At 33.5% G+C, this 20102-nt stretch overlaps 2 protein-coding genes across 2 annotated transcripts; both read left to right on the forward strand.

Moving 5' to 3' along the window:
* The first annotated feature begins 330 nt into the window (after window positions 1-330).
* LOC117237787 (ejaculatory bulb-specific protein 3-like) lies at window positions 331-2329 on the forward strand. The gene is made up of 3 exons (XM_033502121.1): window positions 331-494; window positions 823-1062; window positions 1960-2329. Exons 1-3 carry the CDS (start codon window positions 488-490, stop codon window positions 2157-2159), a joined length of 447 nt encoding a protein of 148 aa, XP_033358012.1. The 5' UTR covers window positions 331-487; the 3' UTR covers window positions 2160-2329.
* Window positions 2330-14207: 11878 nt separating this feature from the next.
* LOC117237782 (protein sneaky-like) lies at window positions 14208-19950 on the forward strand. The gene is made up of 6 exons (XM_033502112.1): window positions 14208-14521; window positions 15676-15891; window positions 16315-16616; window positions 16919-17106; window positions 17587-18113; window positions 19227-19950. Exons 1-6 carry the CDS (start codon window positions 14231-14233, stop codon window positions 19872-19874), a joined length of 2172 nt encoding a protein of 723 aa, XP_033358003.1. The 5' UTR covers window positions 14208-14230; the 3' UTR covers window positions 19875-19950.
* Window positions 19951-20102: the final 152 nt, after the last annotated feature.

Genomic DNA, 20102 nt, shown 5'->3' on the forward strand with positions numbered 1-20102 from the left:
ATTCTCCACGCTTTTTCTTTCTTTATCCATTTGCATATATTTTATGTAATTAAACTGTAAAGCTACGGAAGAAATTTGTCGTGCGTTTTATTGATACAGACGCGCGTTCATTAGTCAAGCGCTAGAAAAAAGAAAACACATTAAAATGCTCGTTATCATCAATAAGCGAGACACAAACATTTTGCTGAAAGTTGACACGAAGACAAAGGTATAGAGTGGGTTTTCAAGTAGCGATCGGCTTGTGTGAGTCGTCGTTCTTCCCACCTTTGGCCACCTTCAACCTACACGAATAATCCTACCACCAGAGACTGGATCATATATAAGTATCATGAGCAAGAGGATTTCTACAATCGTAGTTTAATCGTGGCTCACACGTCCAGGTGAATATCTGGCGTATTTACAGTGTCTGCTGTTTCGTGAGTTACTGAGTATCCTCGAGTAACGATAAACATAAGTAAATATAAAAGTCAACGTTCATCGTTTTATAATGAAAGGTTAGTGGTCAGCTGCGGTTTACATTGGCTGCAATTTTCTGATTTTCAAATTTCCAAAAACGTCCAAGTACAACATTTTCTCGTAACTATAATTTTATTACTTGAGAAGCTCGGCCCAAGTTCATCGTCGTTGTAAAGGAAGTAAAGAACGATCTACAGTTTACATTCAGATCAGAAGTTTTACATTCAATACATAAATGTGGTTCTGCTGTATCCGATTCTTCTATAAGTAGTTCTTCAGAGAGTTTGCCATTCTGCAAAATTTGTCGAAAGGCCGTAAAATTTACAACGTGTGTTCTAATTATAATTTTCATTTTCTCTTTGGTAGCTATGCATCAAACACTGATCTGTCTGTTCCTTGTCATGACAATCGTCTACTCGCTTGCTCGACCCGACGACTCGGCCCCGAACGTGCTTTCCAAAGATCTTGCCTCTACAGACAAATACCCAGCCAAACTTGACAATATTAATGTAGATGATATTCTGGGCAGTGATCGCTTGTTGGCTAATTATCACAAGTGTTTGATAGGCGATGGAAGATGCACTGCTGAAGGAAATGAAATCAGAAGTAAGTGATAATACACTATATAATTCGTCTTATTGTGGAAAATATCGAAACGTATTCGCTATTAATCGTATACATGATATTTTTAAAAAATGTTAATTAATTATCCTATTTAACATTTTACGATCTGAGAAAGAATAATTGTAATTTGATTAGTTTCGTAATCTATATACGTTTTTTATGCTATTACATATACCATATATATTAATCGTCTTTATATATGTTATAAACAAAGCATCACAACGTAGTAATAAATGATACAATACAATGGTAAAGAAATAAAATAAGGTTTGAAACAGGAACATATGTATTGTACACTATTAACTTCTAGCTCATATAATGTTATAAGAAATAAAACTTTTATACACACATATTCTACACAAAAAATTAATACAATTAATAATAATTGTGTACTCTATTAGTAGAATATCTACTTTGATTCTGCTTTGATTATGTGACATTATACGACTTTCAAATAATTTCTTATTGTTATTGCAATTTGTCATTAGAATCACATTGTCACTAGTTTTATTTCTACTCTCAATACCTTCATATTATCAGCTTCATTCTATTAACGTGTTAATTCAATCATTTCTATATAATATATATCTAGTATCATAAATGAAACGAGAAGCAAATAATTGTACTTACACATCAACTATCCATTTCTTTCTTCAAATTTCTAATCTATCGTTTAAGGACAAGATCAATTTGCTATATCTTTTCAAGCGCGATGCAATACTCTTTGACATTTTATATTATTTCTCTTTCGTTAACAGAGATATATATTTATGCCATTGATCAGTAAACAAACCATCGCCGAAATGTTATCCATTATTCTGCAATACCTTCACTTGTTTTGAAATTTAGTCAATTGATGTTTCTGTTTTCACCTTTCAGAGATCTTACCCGAAGCTCTGGCCACCGATTGCCAGAAATGTACTGAAAAGCAGGCAGAAAATATTAAGAAGGTGGTCTTCTTCTTGATCGCGAAAAAGCCAGAGTTGTGGGACCAACTCATGGACAAGTACGACCCTGAAAAGAAATACAGAAGTAAATACGAGGAGCAAGTGAAGAAGCTGGGTGTAGCAGCTAATTAAACATAATTATTCGAACATAGGAGATTCGATCTTATAATTGTTTAGGAACAAATGCTATTCCAGAAATTATTCACGCCCCTAATAAACACGTAAACAACGTAACGATCGAATGACAATAGACAATATTTATTTCTATATGCAATGCAAGCGAAAACAAAAAAAAAAAAAAAGAAAGTAATCTCGAGACGACGAACATGTAATTTTATAATGCGAGAGAAATAAAAATTGATTTGAACAAACGAGTTTGTATTTATTTTCAAAAAATAAACATTCCCAGGAAAAATTGGTCGCGTTACCCGGCATTCGTCGTTCGTACCTTCCTGTTTTCGATTTCGCTCACGAAAACAACTTGGTTTCGAGTGATTTCGTATTCATCGAGTGACTTTTACTCGGATCGTTGTATCATTTTCAGCTTTCAACCAGTTTGGAACATCAAGCGACTTCAAAACTGCCCATTACATAATTACGAAAGTGATCTTGATAATTTTAATAAACACGATGTCGATATTACGCTGTAGTTTTCCTCGTGTCTAATAATTATTAAGGGAAAGATGTCATCGTTATGTGTGTTGCAATTGAAGTGTACCTGAATATTAGACGAACGCGTAAATTCATAAATAAGTTAAATGAGAGAATATTTTTTATCGAAATATCCTTCATAGTTTCTAGATTCTCGTAGTACCAGCTTATGGACGTAATTGACTTTCAGCGTAGAATTAAAAGAGATATATTTTACTATGATATTAACAAAATTAATCATATAGCAATCCACTATGTTTGCAAGTTCCTAGAAACCAGTATTCTCTTCGAATTTTACCGCAGGATGTAGCAGAGAATCTTGCCTTCGTATGTGCTTTCTTTCATGTATACATTCTTGAGACCTTGAGGACCAGGTACCTTAATTCTAATTATATCTAATTATGTGGCTAATTACCTTCTTGTAGGAGAATATTTTTCAGCCACTGGTAGTTTGCTGGTAATTAAAAATCATAATCACTTCCTTGATCATTTTAACGTTATAAGTAAATAAGTATAGAACAAATAGAGTATAATTAAGAGTAAGTTCAATGCTTTGCTGACGAGTGTCTGCAAATAGCTACTCAAGTCTTTTTACCGTTGCGGCTGAGTGTCGGCATATAGCCACCCGAATTTGTTCACAGTTCCGGAGAGTTATTTTGAAGTAGTTGGCATACGTCTATTTTTCTAAGTGATAATCTTATGTGTATGTACGCATGGGTATAGTAAACTAAACAGTATTATGTTTCTGATGAAAGAAAATTATAGATCTTTAGAAATCTCATCTCTTCCGTTTAACGTAAACTCGCAATGCAGGATGATGGTCGAGTCAGAACGAGTTTCAACCTTTCAATGGCATTGCCAGACGAGTCAGCAAGCTTTTTATATATTTTATATACTTTTTATAATACCTTATGCACGATGCTTAAAAGATCTAGAAAGGACATGTTCAATAGTGATAGTAGTGATGACAAATATTATTTTGAACCTGACAAGATAGAAGACGATGACAGTGCTTCAGACAGTAGAAACAATCTCCGTTCAACAAAGGTACTGTTCAGATGTTTCAATACTTCTAGTGATAGTGACAGTGATGATGAACTAAATATTGAAGAAAATAATACAAGCTTCAACAATGAATAACGCAATCGTTCAACGTGTATATATTCTCAACTGCGCGCGTCAATACCTCTCGTCCAATACGCCCTGTCCGCATATATGTTTCTTAGAAATAAGCTACTCATCATCCTCTTTTCTTTATTTCCACTCGCCGGCAAAATGAAAGATCCTAGAACAAGAGGTTTGTGAAAGCGAGAAGCCATAATTTTTTGTGATAACATCGTTTAATAGAAGACGAATATAGATATGATTAATGCTTCACCTTAGTGTTAACGACCCTGACGTGTTATATGCTGTTGGGTCAATCACTTGTTCATTTACCGCTATCCTGATCCTCTCACTCGTTCTCTGTGTTCTTTCTTGTCCTGTTCCTTCTTATGTAATTTATACAAATTTATGAAATCTATATAAATCTACTTCATTCTGTAGTCGACTCTAATTGATTTTTTCTTAACTTTCTGAAACTCCTTTTTATTGCCAAAGCAAAGTACAACATTGAGATATTCGATGACAAATTTAATATTTTTTATAGCTGAATTATTAGTAAGTTAATTAATCGATTCTTCTCTTAATTTTCTTTAAACTTTCTTCTATTACCAAAACAAAATATAATATTTCTCTATTCACTGATGGATTTACTGTTCTCAATATTATTCTAATATTACCTTCAAATATTGTATCATATAATGCAGATAAAGTACAGAGTGGATATTACATGTAACGCTTTTTTGTGTTCTACATTTTGCAGGTCATGTGACTACCTTGCCATTTTGGTGCCATAAATGATGGTATTGATTCAATATAGTAGTTATATGAATTGAAAATAAAGTCTTCTATGAAGTTATAAATAGAATATTGAATAGATTTTATACTTACAAATATTTCCACCTGAGAAAATTGCAACATAGTTTATAGATAACTCCAACACAGCAGTAAAGAGACCAAAATCGCAACAAAATGAGCAAGAAAACCAGCAAAAAAGAAACAAAAGGACCAACAAAAGGATCAAAAAGATCCACCAAAATTTGCTTTAAAGAAATATGTCAACTTTTAGAAATCTTGTATGATGTCTTTTGTTTTGTTTTGGGTGATATGTGACGTTCTGCAGTATCTTGAAATATCCCACAATGTTCTATGATGAAAGGAAAGAGAATTTTGTAAAGATATATATACTACATATTATATTACATATATATATATAGTAATATATAGTAGTATATAGCAATATATAGTAATATAGCAATAGGTTATAACTTACAAGTTGCATAGTTTTTAGGTTACTATCATTTTTCAAATAGTAGTATTCAAAAATATTAATACTTGTATCGTTTTAGTCAGTAATCGCATAAGTCAATTATGTCATAAATATTGTCAAATTATGTCATACAAAATCTTATATGTCTTATTATAATACAGTACATAATCTATATTACATAAAAAGAATAGAATAACTTACGTAAGAAATTCATTTGTTTCATGAATTTTGTATGAAAATAAATATCGAGAAAATACAATACCATGGTACTAATAGAATAGAATACCATTAACACAATAACGTAATAAATACGCGTCTAACGCATCTGCGCCCTGGTGACAAAACTAGAAATTAAGATTTGAAATTACCCCATTTCGCGGGGAATAATGTTAAAAAGTGGAAGCAGCTGTAAACAATTCGTTGCCATAAATGTGAAGAATTTAATACACATCGACATTTCATCACTTTAAAATGGTGAGAATGTTAACTTGAATTGTTTTGTACTCAGAGTTATTGACATATTGCAGATAGATCATGGTCATTAATATCCTTTGCCTTATTCTAATGCTTTAGGTTAATTCTCGTATGCTCATTTAGATAGAAACAATCTAACTATGTCCTATGATATAAATAATAATAGATATATAGTAATAAAGTGAGTACTCCGCAATATGTTAACAAAATTTATAACGATTTATCGTATTTCTATGTAAATAGACGGATATCGAAATAAATTTAACGAAAATCGGGATGGTGGCCGGGTACTGCCAGAAGATGACACGTTCCTGAACATATCTGCTGATAAATCTTGAAATAAATATTTGAAATATCATTTCACGCTGTGTCACATTGGAAAGAGGAAGCAACTGATGAGAGCTGGTCGTAAATGTGAAAGATTTAATATACAACATGGTGGGATGGCTTCAAAATAGTAAGAATTTTAATTTGAATTATTTATAATCTAGAATAATTTATAGTGATTTTTAGTTTTTCGATGTAAATGTATGCTTATTAGTTTTCAATGAAAGTCACGTACATCGAGAAACACAAATCACGTATTATTGGAATGAAATACTTTTTCCTTTTCACTCCCCTTGACTTTCTTTTTCTTGATAATCTCTTCCGTATCTTTTTTTTGCTTTTTTTCTCTTTTCTTTTTTTTCCTTGCCCTTTCTTTCATACATCGAACTATGCTCATTAATGAAATATAGTTCAAATAATAATTTTACGATATTTTATTTTCATTTTATTCCTTTAAACTATATTAGCTCACTCGTGTTTACTTCCTACGCGTCTCCCCGCGTTTAAGTCTAACATGTTATTACCTTTTTTACTTCGAATGTAATATCGAGTTGTTGAAAACATAACCCTTCGTGCACGTTTGACCTTCCAGCGACCTTCCCACTCCCTACCAACCGAACTTCGATGTGTAAATCGCGTTACGGAGGTCATTCTACCGACTGGAAATCTAAGCGATTAGACGTATGTGTCAGGGTGAGCCCTTTTCTATTTTACGCAATACTTATTTTTCTAACGCCCGAACTCATTCTACTATTGACTTCATCTAATTAACTAATGTTTTAATTCATTGATTTGTTACAATATACTATTAGGTTATCTTTTTTCCTTTGATTAACTTTTTGTTTATCCCATTTGTCAGTAGTTCGTACAACGAGTTTCCAGAAACAACTTAACATTGACCACTGCTTCACTTTATATAATTGTTTGTTTGTGTAATTTGTTCTTTTTATACATTTATTTTAGTGTTTTCCTCTTCTTCTGTTTGTTACTGTTTGTTTGTGTAATTTGTCCTTTTTATACACTTATTTTAATGTTTTCGTCTTCTTCTGTTTGTTACTGTTTGTTTGTGTAATTTGTCCTTTTTATACACTTATTTTAATGTTTTCGTCTTCTTCTGTTTGTTACTGTTTGTTTGTGTAATTTGTCCTTTTTATACATTTATTTTAATGTTTTCGTCTTCTTCTGTTCTCAGATTATGGTTTGATTGCAAGGACAGCATGGAGGCGTTAAAGAGATGCCACGAAATTCGTAAGGACGTCATGATGTTGCTTAATGATCAATCTGATAGATTCTTATACAAATATGGTAATATTTAATTTATTCTAATGAAAGCAGACGTATTTATACATTTTCATAACGTTCTCTTTTTAATGGACAGTTGATAATACTTATTTGTTTAATATAATATACAGGTTGGTTGGTAACTGGTGGTACAAGCGGAAAGGGGGTGATTCTACGCGAAAAAAGAAGTCAAAAATATAGAACAAAAATTTTTCGTTTCAGGCTTTGTTTTCGAGAAAATCGATTTTGAATTTTCGCTCGGTACGCGTGCGGTACGTTATAACGGATCTCAGTGTAAATCGTTGTCTCGATGGAAAAATTAAAAAAAAAATTTTATTCAATATTTTCAACTTCTTTCTTCACGTAGAATCATCCCCTTTCCGCTTGTACCGCCAGTTACCAACCACCTTGTATATTTAATCGGTATACGTTCTTACAAATAATTCGTAATATCAACGCTATTAGTACGTGATGTAATAGAATTGTAAATAGTTTTATGATCCATTAAGAGTACAAAGATAAAGATAGACGAGATTAATCACTTTGTTTATTTCGGACATATTAAATAAGTTCTGTATTTCAAATAAGTTAAATGAATTTCTTTATTGCTTGACATTAACATTAAATTCTTTAAAAATCTATTTAAGTGAGAAATTAAAATAACTTTTACATTTTGCTGCAGTTTCGCGAATTTTCCATACTAATAGTGTCATTTCGATCTTCTTCAATTTATGCTATTTCTGAAACGAATACGTTCTACGCCTCGCGTTTTCTGCCTGATGCACAGGTATCTTGAGCTAACAACAAAAGCACCCCATATTTGATTAATACGAAATACATTTGAAACTCTAATAACGGACATTCAGAGTTACAATTTTTACAAATTGGGTGCATTGCAAAATACTCATAGACATTTAGTACGTATTAAAAATAGTTTCTAATGTATAATTATATTATATATTATATATTATATATTATATATTATATATTATATATTATATATTATATATTATATATTATGTATTATGTATTATGTATTATGTATTATGTATTATGTATTATATATTATATATTATATATTGTATATATATATATATTATTATATACTGGGTAGTTGGTAACTGGTGGTACAAGCGGAAAGGGGGTGATTCTACGCGAAAAAAGAAGTCGAAAATATAGAATAACAATTTTTCGTTCGAGGCTTTGTTTTCGAGAAAATCGACTTTGAATTTTCGCTCGGTTCGCGTGCGGTACCTCACGCGTACGGATCTCACTGTAGATCGTTGTCTCGATGGAAAAATTAAAAAAAAAAAAATTTTTTTATTCTATATTTTCGACTTCTTTTTTCGCGTAGAATCATCCCCTTTCCGCTTGTACCACCAGTTACCAACCACCCTGTATATATTATATATTATATATATTGACTATGTTATATAATATAACGGCATATTTTATATTCTTAATAATATGATATTTTGTTGTGTGTGCTAAATGAATACTAGTTCATAGTTTTGAAATAGCAGTATTTTCATAAATAAACACTCGATAGGAAGAAGAAAACTAATGATGCAAAAAATGACACAGAGTGTTTTACTTCTTTCTCTTCCCCCATTCCCTCTCATAAAGCTTTTTTACAGAGAATTTTTGTGATCGCGCGCAATGCGATTGGTAGACTCAGTGTTTGCTCGTTGTATTATTTTTGATATTCTTCAAAGTATCATAGCTCTCATTAAATTTAATTACAATGATCATTTGCGAAATTAGAGTCAGTGTGTTCGCCGATTATTACTTGAACGGACGCGTTACTGGTCTTTTATTTTTCTTTTTTTTTTTTATATCTTTTTTATTAAACATTCGCTTTCGGTAGTAGAGTCGCAGGTCTCGCAAGAGGATAAAGCCACTCTTGAAGCTCAAGAATGTAAGTATTCTTGTTTATTGCACTTTAATTTATTTTATTACTCGTATTTAACTCGAACTACTATTAATTTCAATATTGGAATAAAAGTTTAAAATTTCAATATTGAAATATACAATAAAAATGTCTAACTTTTATAGTAATTAAACTTCATAGGAATTTCAATTCATTTTTATATAAAAATTTCAAGTTTGCGTGAAATTTGAATTTAGAAAACATTTGGATTTAAGTTTTTTAATAATCAGACGTATGTTTTTAAGAACAAATTATAATATTCCATGTTTTGTTACAGTTTTCTTCCACTCTTTATTTCTTCTATGGAATTGCATGGCTCCACCTTGATAACGGCCTTCACGATGACCTTCCTACCAAAGCATCGATGATCCTGTTCCTCGCATCTGATGGTGAGTCGCATGCATTTTTGTTCCTCTGGTCACTCAATCATGTCGTAGGATGATAGGTCCGAATCGACACGGGTGACTGGTTGTATTACGTAGAACTTTTGACGAGCATAATGACCGCGGGTGTAATACTCGTGAGTAGTAACATTTATCGACTGTGTTTTATGTATTAGCTCAGGATAGGTTTTCTTGCATGTCGCGGTTTTAAATATTGAAAATAATGCATTAATGTATAAGGAATTTGTACGAAGAACATAATGTTGATACATATTCGTTATGATTATTTATATAATTATATTCAAATAAATAACGAAATGATTTTCTTTAACTACTTTATAGCGGAGAATTTCGTTCAACATTATTATCAACATTATTTTAAGGCTTATGATGATTAGATTTAATCTTTATATTCTATTTTACGATAGAACAGAACAAATGCATTATTTGTATTCAGTATTATTTCTTTTATATGTGAAATATGAAATATGAAAGTATGAGTAAAGTTTAATTTTGCCTTGCCGATAAAAATGTATCAAATTTCATGTGCAAGAAGACACTTCGCGAGAGATAGATTTCAGAATCAAAGCACGTTTTCAATGTTTCTTTGTATTTCCAATGTATGTTTTGATAAAGGAATCGCCTCAGGATATTTCTACTTAATATTCAGTTAATGTATCAATAATCATCAAGTCAGAGATCAAACTAGACCATTATCCGCTTAGATGCAAAATATAATTGTTAATCATACTTTTAGCATAGGATTTTTAGATTTAAGCCTTTCCATGTTCATTGCCAGGACCCCATTTAAGTGCCCAAATGCTACTTGAATGGGAGAAAGGCAATGAGCATGATGACTAGTTGATAATGTTGCGCGGCAAACTTTAGTGCCGGTGGCGTCCCGGGACGTCTCTCTAGTAGTAGATTTAAGTTCCAGAGGGCATTGCGCCCGAAGAAAGAAGAGGCCACGAGCCGAAGAGGCCCGACAAATTGTCATGGAAGAGGGCAACTACTAATGTATTATAATTATATATAATATAATGTTTCTTGTTACTACTATGTCACTATGCTCGTTGTTAGTATTTTTTTTTTGTCTTGGCCGATCTGCATGCCGGCCCTTTACCACATTGGGCAAATCGCGGATTTTTTATTAGTATTGCAAGAAATTACTGATTACGTGATACTGATACATATTAGAGTTTTTCTTGTATGCTTTAAAGATTTTTCCTTCGTTTAATGTTAGATTTACAAGTGTTAACGTTTTATTAATTTTATAATATCGTAGTTTGTTTTAGTACGATATTTGAGATAGGTTTTTCTTCTTATATGAATATTAATTTTGTTTTAAGAATTAGTCTTTCGGTATTTTATCGTGATTATTTTAATTAACTTTCCAGTTAGAGTTGCGTTGATGAATGACCGCGTTTTTGAAAGTAGTGTTGCGACTATATCATGCCCAATCTTCTTCAATCACTGGACTATGGAACCACGTTCCTGCTTCTGGATCATCAGATGCAGATTCATCAGTAGCCTACCATATGGCTACACTGGACTCGCTATTAGTGTTGCGAACATGTAAATTTGAGCGCATAGAGTAATAATTATTAATGTTACGTAAATAATTCACGCGGGAATTTTCTGTTTCTTTTTGTCAGTAGTAAATTAATTAACGTTGCAAAAATAATAAAGCACTCGTCGCGATTTGCATTGAGAAATTTCTGTTTTATAGCTACGTATAATAAATCAAAGTTGCGAAATAAAATGGATATTCCACTTACGGCTGTTCGGTTACACCGAATGGTTCATGGCTCTTCTGGCTTGCAGAGTCATTTTCTTTCTCTGTCTATGATTGAAAATACTGCTATGATATGTTGTTGTTTGTTAAATAATGAATATTTTTTGGGTGGGATGGAGTTCCATTAAATAATTTCATATCGCATCCAAGGAAAAGTAAAAAAATATAGTCAAAAAGGAAAAAAGATATTTTTATACATTATCACACTATTAATTTATTTGAAAAATACATATGTCTATGTTTTTAGGATTAATAACCTGAATATTCGTTATTATAATATTTATCTTAAATAACAAATATGAATTGGTTATGAATCAGTTTGGTAAATGAAGTTGTTAGAAGCTCGTTATTAAATTAAGTGTCATTGGATTGTTAAGAAATAAACCAGGTGATTTTTATCTGTTCTTTCTTCATCTTAGTACTTCACTTCAATTTAAAACCCAAGTTAAATTTAGATTCAAATTTTTCAATTCAAATCCTTAGACTGAAACTAGTGTCTTGATAGTTTGATATTTTCTTGTGTCTAATATGTCTTCCTTCCAGGTGTTTTTCTTTAAATGTACTAATCCAATAAATGAGTATGTTCCAGATTGATTAACTTGTAGGAAGTATAAATTATGCATATGGAATTTTAACGACCTCTCAAATGCCTATGAACGAACGACTGGAATAGTATAGATTTAAAAAAAATGATTTAAGGAGAAGTAACACGTATGAAGAAGTCATATTTGAGTCCCTTCTATTGGTATCTATCTATATATATTTATAGAATTGTACTAATTTTTGTATGGTTTAAGTTTGTTTCAGGATATTGTGAAATCGACGGAATGACATTTACGTCCCTCGCTTGCCCTATACAATGGGAAATACAATTTCCCATTCCATCCCTTTGTGATAAATAGATCTTCTTTATATCAGACCCCCATAGATAGACCTTTCAAATTTTCTGGTCAGGACTTGTAAAAGAACATTCTGAATCCTGACCGATATGGTTAATAGAGAAGCCTTCAAATTTCTCACAAGTAGGATTTAAAAAGGTACCAAGACTAGTGATAGTTAGGATCTATAAAGATCCTGTTCACGTCTCTGATACATAGGACCTATAAAAGAATGTTTTATTTTGTTTAAATTAATTTAAATTCAAGTTCGTTTCAGAAATTTCTACAAGACTACTAGGAAGATACAAAGTATTTACAGATACATGTAGAAAGAAGAATTTCACAATGCACAACACTGAAGATATCATAAAATAAAATTTCATAAAATACCCATTCTCCCTGTCCCTTTATTATGTTTAAATATATGGTAGTTAGAACTCATGAGAGTTCTGTATTAGGTAGAACACAGAGGGGGTTTTGAAATTCGTAGGTAAAACAATTTTAAGCTGCTTTTGATGCTTGCAATGGTTTCAATGCTTCCAATGCTTTCAATGCTTTCAATGCCTGTAGTTAGATTTGTATTAAGTGCATGCGTGATTATGGGTGGCATGTGAATGATGAAGAAAATTAGTATAATTCTTCATGATACGCATTTTACCTTTTGTTAAACACTTTTAAGCGTCAAGTATTCTTCATTTCTTTGACAATAAAGATGTAAAAAGAATATACTGTCTCTTAAAGAAATATAATTTAGTTTAAGATTTAATTTGTTTTTTACTTTTAGATGTCGAAATCGGTTTAGTTTCTCGCGTCAGTTTCCTTAAAGTTCCTTTTGGTTTGTCGTTTGCGCAGCGACCGAAGGATCGGACGTTTCGCAAACGCACACGAAAAGTAGAATCTGCTGTAATTTTTTCTACGCAAAAGTAGTACATTTTTGCGTAAAAGGAGGGTGGATGGGATCGTGGATAGGGTGGGTCTCCACTCGCAGCAACCTCCACGTGGTGAGACCTGGACACTTAGTATTATTTCATATACAATTGCTAACTGTATCATTATATGTGATAGAATTATGAATTGTATTATAAATAATATTATGAGCTGATTGGCTGTGATCGCGATTGTATCATGTAGTTGGAGCATTTGTTAGATAGCTTCATCGATTTCTGCATAATCATGAATTTCTACCTCGTAGTTGTTTCATACTGAAACATTTCAAAAGTTAATATCATGTCTTTCCAAGTTTATTCTACGATATATTAAATTCTACGTTTAATTCTGTGTTAAAATAAGCAACTTTTGCACAAGTATTCGCATTGTAGTTGTATTGTTCACAATCTCTTAATAATCTACACAATAAAGTTTAATCTTAATTTCAAGCATAATCAACTGTTGTAACTTTCTTTTGTGAATCATTCAACAATTCATTAGATCGTCTGCGTTTATGCGTGTAACGAACGGAGATTTCATGGCTACTGGCTTTTATCGTTTTCGATTCGGTTGGGATTAAATAGAGGTTGAAAACTGATATGACATGTAGATAATTTCTATGTTCCCCTTAGCAAATCGCAGATGGCGTAAGAAACAAGTCTGGTCTTTTTCGATGTCGGTATTTCAGAACCCGTGAGACGTAAATTCTCATTTCGTCAAGTGTCGCGTATATCCTTTATGTCGACGATACGATCCATTAATTTGCCGATCTACTGTTAAAAATTGTTAGAATGTTGGTAAAATGTAGGCAATAAATACGAGCCATGAAAAAGTAAAGGTCGCTAGTATTGATTCGTTTGTTACTTAGAAAGCGGTAGCTTGAGGGGCATCGAGTTATCGCATCACCAAACAGAAATTCTCTTACATAACGACTGTTGCAATACATAAATTTTCGATATCTGTCAAGGTGCTCCTTGACGAAAGTCCCTATGACTTCACGATCGACAGATCTAACTAATACAATTACGAGGTGCTTCCAAGAAGGAGATTCTAGTATAAGGATTCAGAAATACGTGTCAAGGATTTCTTCTTTAACCAACGAAACGACGATACTTTGACTCGAACGAGTTGCATAAATTGATTACACACAATTACCAGATAAACTCTTGCGTACAAGATACTAGAAATGCCCGGAATGGAGAATGTAACCAATCTCGGTCTTCGAGTGGAGAAATTCAAGAAAGATTTCCTCAAGCATTACCAGGCCAAGTTTCCAATCTTGTTCCGTATTTGTTTTGATCCGATAGGCACTCATAAGAAGTCGCGTGCCTTTATCGGTTTCTTGCTCGGATTTTTTATGGCTGTTCTTCTATACGAATGCATTATCGTCGACCTGCAGTTCGACGCGTATACCAGCGTGTACCTTGGTGGTATTTTGATTACGATGCTGTCAATTGGATGTGCCTTGTCGATTCAGGTGATAATCAACTCTTCCGGAATATTTTATCTTTAAAAACAATTTTCCTACCTATTATTCGTAGTAGAGACACACCACTTTTGTCGATACTTTCGTAAAGCAAGTGTAACGCAGGTAAAATTTAAGTGCAGTTCCACCGAAAATAAACACATGATTTATTGTTTAATTAGTAACTTTCCACAATACAATTTCCCGTGTACTCGAGATTAGAAAAGAAAAATTAACAGTCACTGCGATATATTTCATGATACGTCTCTCGAAGATTGCTTCGTAACTAGTTTTTCTCGGCACGTGTCGAAGCTCGTTTAGTCATTGGAAACTTCATTAGCAAAGTAATGCTATTTGTCAAGTAATTGCGATTATATCCGCTGCGTATAGCTGCAATTGATCACAATCCGTTAACTGATTGCGACTGTTGTAATTAAGTCTGATTCGCATGAACGAGCAGCTCGTCATGATATAACACTGAAATCATTCTTTAACGTATTTAATGGATTCCACATTTGTTTTTTGTCACATTCTTCGTATACATAAATATTTCTCGTGCCGTACGTTTTAAATTTTAAATCAAGCAGTCCATTATTTATAATTCCACGCACATTTTTCATGATTTATTTACAATTCTCTCATCTGCTTCGGATCAGATATTATTATTAGCCCTTAGTGGTCCAAGTGTGCTTCTCAAGCACCACCGATGTGCGGCGCTCTACTCTTTAAAATCTGACACTTAAAAACTTCCAAGTCGAAGTATGATGAAAATAAGTTGAAGTTGCCGGTCAATATTCACAATTAAAAGTCAGTGCATTAAGGGTTAGATCACCTGCATAAGATCTCGGATACCTGTTATTCAGTTTCTGAATATTTATAATATTTACAATAATAAGTAACCAATATTTAAGAACGAACATATTCGATATTTACCATTGTTAACACATCGCAGGCGAGATGCTTTGCGAATAACAAAGTGGTGTTACTATGTTTTGTCAGTAGCGTAAATTGCTGTTGTTTTTCTTCAAATTTTTGCACGATATATTTCATATTTTAATAAAAACGCTGAATATCTTATTGGAAATATTGAAATATGAAATTGGATATGTATATAAGAACTTATTTATTATTCATTTAATATTTGTTACTTATTTCTAACACAATAGGTGAGGTGTATTTCCATCTTAACGATACCAGCGTTTTTTGGCCGAGCAGGTCGAAGTATGTTGAGAGCACTGATTTTTGGATACATCATTGCCGGACCATTGTTTAATTTAGTGTATAACGCTAAAGAGGTGGTAAGAACATTCGGCTGCACTACACAGTTGACGTACAACCTTACCAAGACAAGATTTGATTTAATGTTCAAACCGTTTCAACAGGTATATCTACTATTCTGTTAACAACGAGTAAATAAGTGTAAATTAATTCTTACAATGTCTACGCGAAACGTCGATTTTTATTAGAAAGGATAAAAAAATATACAGTATCAACTAAATAGAATAAAATATGCAGCTTCATGGTTCCTGTGTTTTCTGCAAATTGGGCAGCTCAGGTAACACTGCTCGTTATATTTTAATTAAAATTCATATTTTGAGCGAGGTCATATTAAAGCCAAAATAATTTCGATGCTTATTACGATTTCAATGTTTGTCGGGTTACACAATTTAGAATAAAATTTTCCGAAAGCACAGGAAGATACAGTATGATCCAGGTAGGGATACGTATGTCTGCGTGATTTTTTTGCTACGTCGGCGCCAGTTACGAAAATTCCTCTTATTTTTGATCGTTATATTTATTAAAAGGCGATCCTTGCTATGAAAGCGGATGCAAATGAGATAAAAGACACGCTTTCTTCGGTGAGGGATTTAATGAGTCCGATTGTCGAAGAAGTGGAGGGGGAGGAAGAAATGTTACGATTAAAGGAGGAAAACGATTATTTGGACGAGTTGCAAGGTGATACAAAAAGAAGCAAGGAAATCGAAGAGAAGCACGAGAAAAAAATTGAAGAAGCCAAATCAGATGCAGAAATATTTGAAGCTAAATATAAGAAAAAAATCGAAGCTCGATGCGAGGAGCAACTTAGTCGTGGTGCAGGAAGATGTAGGTATGTTTGAAAAACCTGTTACATATCTTGCAATTTATAATACCTTTCAATTTTAATATTGCCCGAGTATTCCAATCAAAATATTTGGCAACTTTCGCTAATTATAAAATTGACCAAATATTTATTTTATTTCTATCATTTATTATTTATACTATCAAATTATGTTTATATTTTATTTAATTTTATTTGAAGTAACGCTTTTCAATTATTTAATGGAAATTACAATACATTTTTTTTTATAGGTTTCTCGTGAGTTAGAAATTTAAATTAATATTGTCAAATATGTACAAATAATCTTAAAGGGACATGTTCGGCAATGCTTACGACAAGTGTTACGAAGCAGTGAGCGTATTTGTTGCTTGGCTGTTGTGTTGGCCGATGAAATTGACTTTCGTCTGTAATCTGGTTCAAGCACTGGGTGGTTCTAGTATCTGTGATCCTGAAGGAAAGGTTGATAGTGGCATCGGCGAAGGATACATCGCTTTGAAAAGTATTATTATAAAATTATTGATTCTTCCAGAAAATTAAATGAAAAAGAACGGAAGATAATTCTTTACCAATTTTCCTACTATTAAATATCGAACGGAAGTTTAATATTATTTTAAAATAATCGTTTTACAAATATGTCCAAGCCTGATGCGATCTATTTTGTTAGAAAAGATTCGTCTTTTTCTCTTATTAGTCACGCGCGAGCCACTTGGAAGACATAGAACTTGATCCATGTCTTTTAAAATTACCTTAGAATTTATTATTATTTATGTCATCTTCTCGCGACGAATGAACTCATAAATGTAAATCATTTGCTTCCCGAGAAGAAAATATTAATAAATGTCAATTTATGTAATTAAAATAACCAATTAACCAAAAGTGGAGTTGACCAGTTTGGCTTCTGAGAGGCTCGCACATCAGGCACCGTTTGTGAATCGCGATTTCCTGTGTTAAAGTTCACCCGTACGATCTTTCTTCGAAGGTGCTCGGGACGAATTCAGCCGAAGCTTAAAGGACGCGAAGCTGCAGTACAAAGTGAGGAAGCCGCCGGTGATTTTGGATCTTCAAGATTCGGCGTATGCTGCCAGAGCGGTAATACACGAATTCACAGTGCGGAGAAGATTGTTCCAGTCCGTGATGACCATCGTAAAAAGATGCTTGTCCTTCGTGTTTCTAAAAATCATTCTCGACGCTCAGAGATACCACGACGAATATTTGAATGACATTGAGTTCGACAATATATATGTGTCGCCCTATTTCCGCAAGATAGACGCAAGAAGAAGAGCACGTGGTAGTATGACTCTGTTACCGTTCAAGAAAATCGAGAGGAGAAAGTTTGTTGATCCTTACAGTGTGAAACCGAGCAAAACCGAAAGGTCTCATTTGACTGGACAGATAGTCAAATTGCTTCTTGAGCTCATCACGGCCAGTGTTTTCGTTATTTTGGATTGGTTATTTTATGAAGTGTTGGATTTAATCAGGAGGCACGCTTATATGGAGTACGCTCAGGTAGAATTCATTTCTACAAGTAGGATATAAATAGGGTAGATCATTTTAAGTATCAGTGGTTCACGATTAAGGAGTTGAAATGATAGATGATACATGCGCCACTCGAAAGTCTTAACACGTTGCTTATCGGCAGCCTTCTAATAGGCTTCACAGCATCGGCATTTATCGACTGGTTGCCTATAAATCGGCGTTTTGTTATTTCGGTTATCAACCGGTAGGCCACCGGTTTTTCCCAAATCTATTAGAAGCGGTAGAAGTAGAAAGATTATTAGACAGATTCGCACGTATACTGTTAATAATAATAGCGCGTTATCTACTTTTTCAATGTGGACAGCGATGATGCCGATGAGAATATGTCGACTCCGAAATCGATAATATCTGGGATCTTGAACTGATGGTCTGTCGTACGTATCCGCTCGATTTACTGCGAGTGAGCAATTTGTTAAGACTATTTTAGAAAATTATGCACGAATGACATTGACGTGTTTATGGTTCTTTGCGTTTCGATCGTGTTTTCAATAGTACGTTGCGCTTTGGTCCAACGTTTCCTGAAACTCCCAAGTTTTTCATGCTTCTTCGGGGCAGACCTGAACAGCTTCGTGTCACAGTTGCACAATGAATAGTACGTGAAAATGGCATTTCCAGACCTACGCTCGAGAAATGAACCAGAATGTTGACGAAACGTCGCAACACAATGCAATGTACTAGTGTCAGTGAAAGTCATTTGTGCAATTACTTACATATTTTATATACAGGACGAGTCTCCTAACATGACGACTTGAAATAACTCGTAAGTTATTCTTTGTACGGAAAAATGTTTCAAACAAAAGTGGCATGGTATCTAGGCTATCTAAAATATTAGATATTCCCTTTAAAAAACTGAACGTGATCCTAGTATATCGTTAAAAAAGTAAGGTAATAAAAAATAAATTACAGCACTATGTACCCCTAGATATCATGCAACTTTTGCTTCAAACATCTCTTCTTACAACGAATAATTTGCGAGTTATTTATATATAGTTATAATAATAGTATATAATAATGTAATGATACATATATATTTTGCAAAAGAATCTACAGTTCGCATGGTTCTAAAATAATGTGTTTTTTCAGGCAGGTCACCACGACCTAAGTTTGGAAATTCGCGGAACGGGGGTGATCGCATCATTGATCAGAAACGCGATTCGCGGTTTCAACGTGAAGAAACGAATTAAAACCGTGGTTTCGAACAGCGCGTGCCTTCCTCGACCCACGAAACTACCTGCTTACGTAATCGTCAGGATCTACGGTACCTTCATTGCAGTTTTCCTCCTGATCTTCGCGTCCATCTACACTGAGAGATTACGTCGTGGCATTTGCTCGTTCTTTTATCGAAGAAGAGAAAAGAGACGAGTATTGTACCTGTACAACGAGAGTTTACGACGCAGGCTCTCGTACACCAAGTTCATGAAGGCTAAGGTGAAGAATATGGTGAGAACGCGTCATTTGGAGAACGAGGTGAATTTCTGGTTGGCCGTGAGACTTAAATGGCCGGATCGTTTTGGATGGCTCAAGTACTTCGCCTGTGCCAGGGAAAGATGTTTAATCTGCGGCGATCCGGAGCCTAGAAAAGGGCCAAAGTACCGAGCATGCATCACTCCAGGCTGCCCCTTCTTGCATTGCGCTGAATGCTGGAGAGACGTAGGAAAGATTTGCTACGCTTGCACTGAATTTTCCGATACAGAAACGGAAGAGTACGACACCCAACGCAGTGACTTTTAGTTCTGTTAACCCGCTGTCGACCAAGCAATGGAATAATTCGTACAAATTGCCTAAGCGCAACATTATTGATAAACACGGTAACTCGCTCGACATGTTTGAAAAAATCCTTGAGACTCGCTTTTATAATCACAATGTTGAAATACAATGATAAGCAACAAAAATTGCAAATGAAATGCTGAGTTAATGCAACGTTAATCTTTAAAGAATTAAAGACTTGTTGAAGCTTTA

This window comes from Bombus vosnesenskii, unplaced genomic scaffold (assembly GCF_011952255.1).
Source record: "Bombus vosnesenskii isolate JDL3184/JDL3185 unplaced genomic scaffold, Bvos_JDL3184-5_v1.1 scf7180000013402, whole genome shotgun sequence".
NCBI lineage: Eukaryota > Metazoa > Arthropoda > Insecta > Hymenoptera > Apidae > Bombus > Bombus vosnesenskii.

Bases quoted from the DNA above. Each gene is read 5' to 3' on its own strand.
- LOC117237787 (XM_033502121.1), top strand. The intron at 1,063-1,959 runs GTAAGTGATAAT...TTCACCTTTCAG, and splicing joins TGAAGGAAATGAAATCAGAA to AGATCTTACCCGAAGCTCTG.
- LOC117237782 (XM_033502112.1), top strand. From the start codon at position 14,231: ATGCCCGGAATGGAGAATGTAACCAATCTCGGTCTTCGAGTGGAGAAA. The intron at 16,617-16,918 runs GTATGTTTGAAA...ATAATCTTAAAG, and splicing joins CGTGGTGCAGGAAGATGTAG to GGACATGTTCGGCAATGCTT. The intron at 17,107-17,586 runs GTATTATTATAA...CTTTCTTCGAAG, and splicing joins AGGATACATCGCTTTGAAAA to GTGCTCGGGACGAATTCAGC.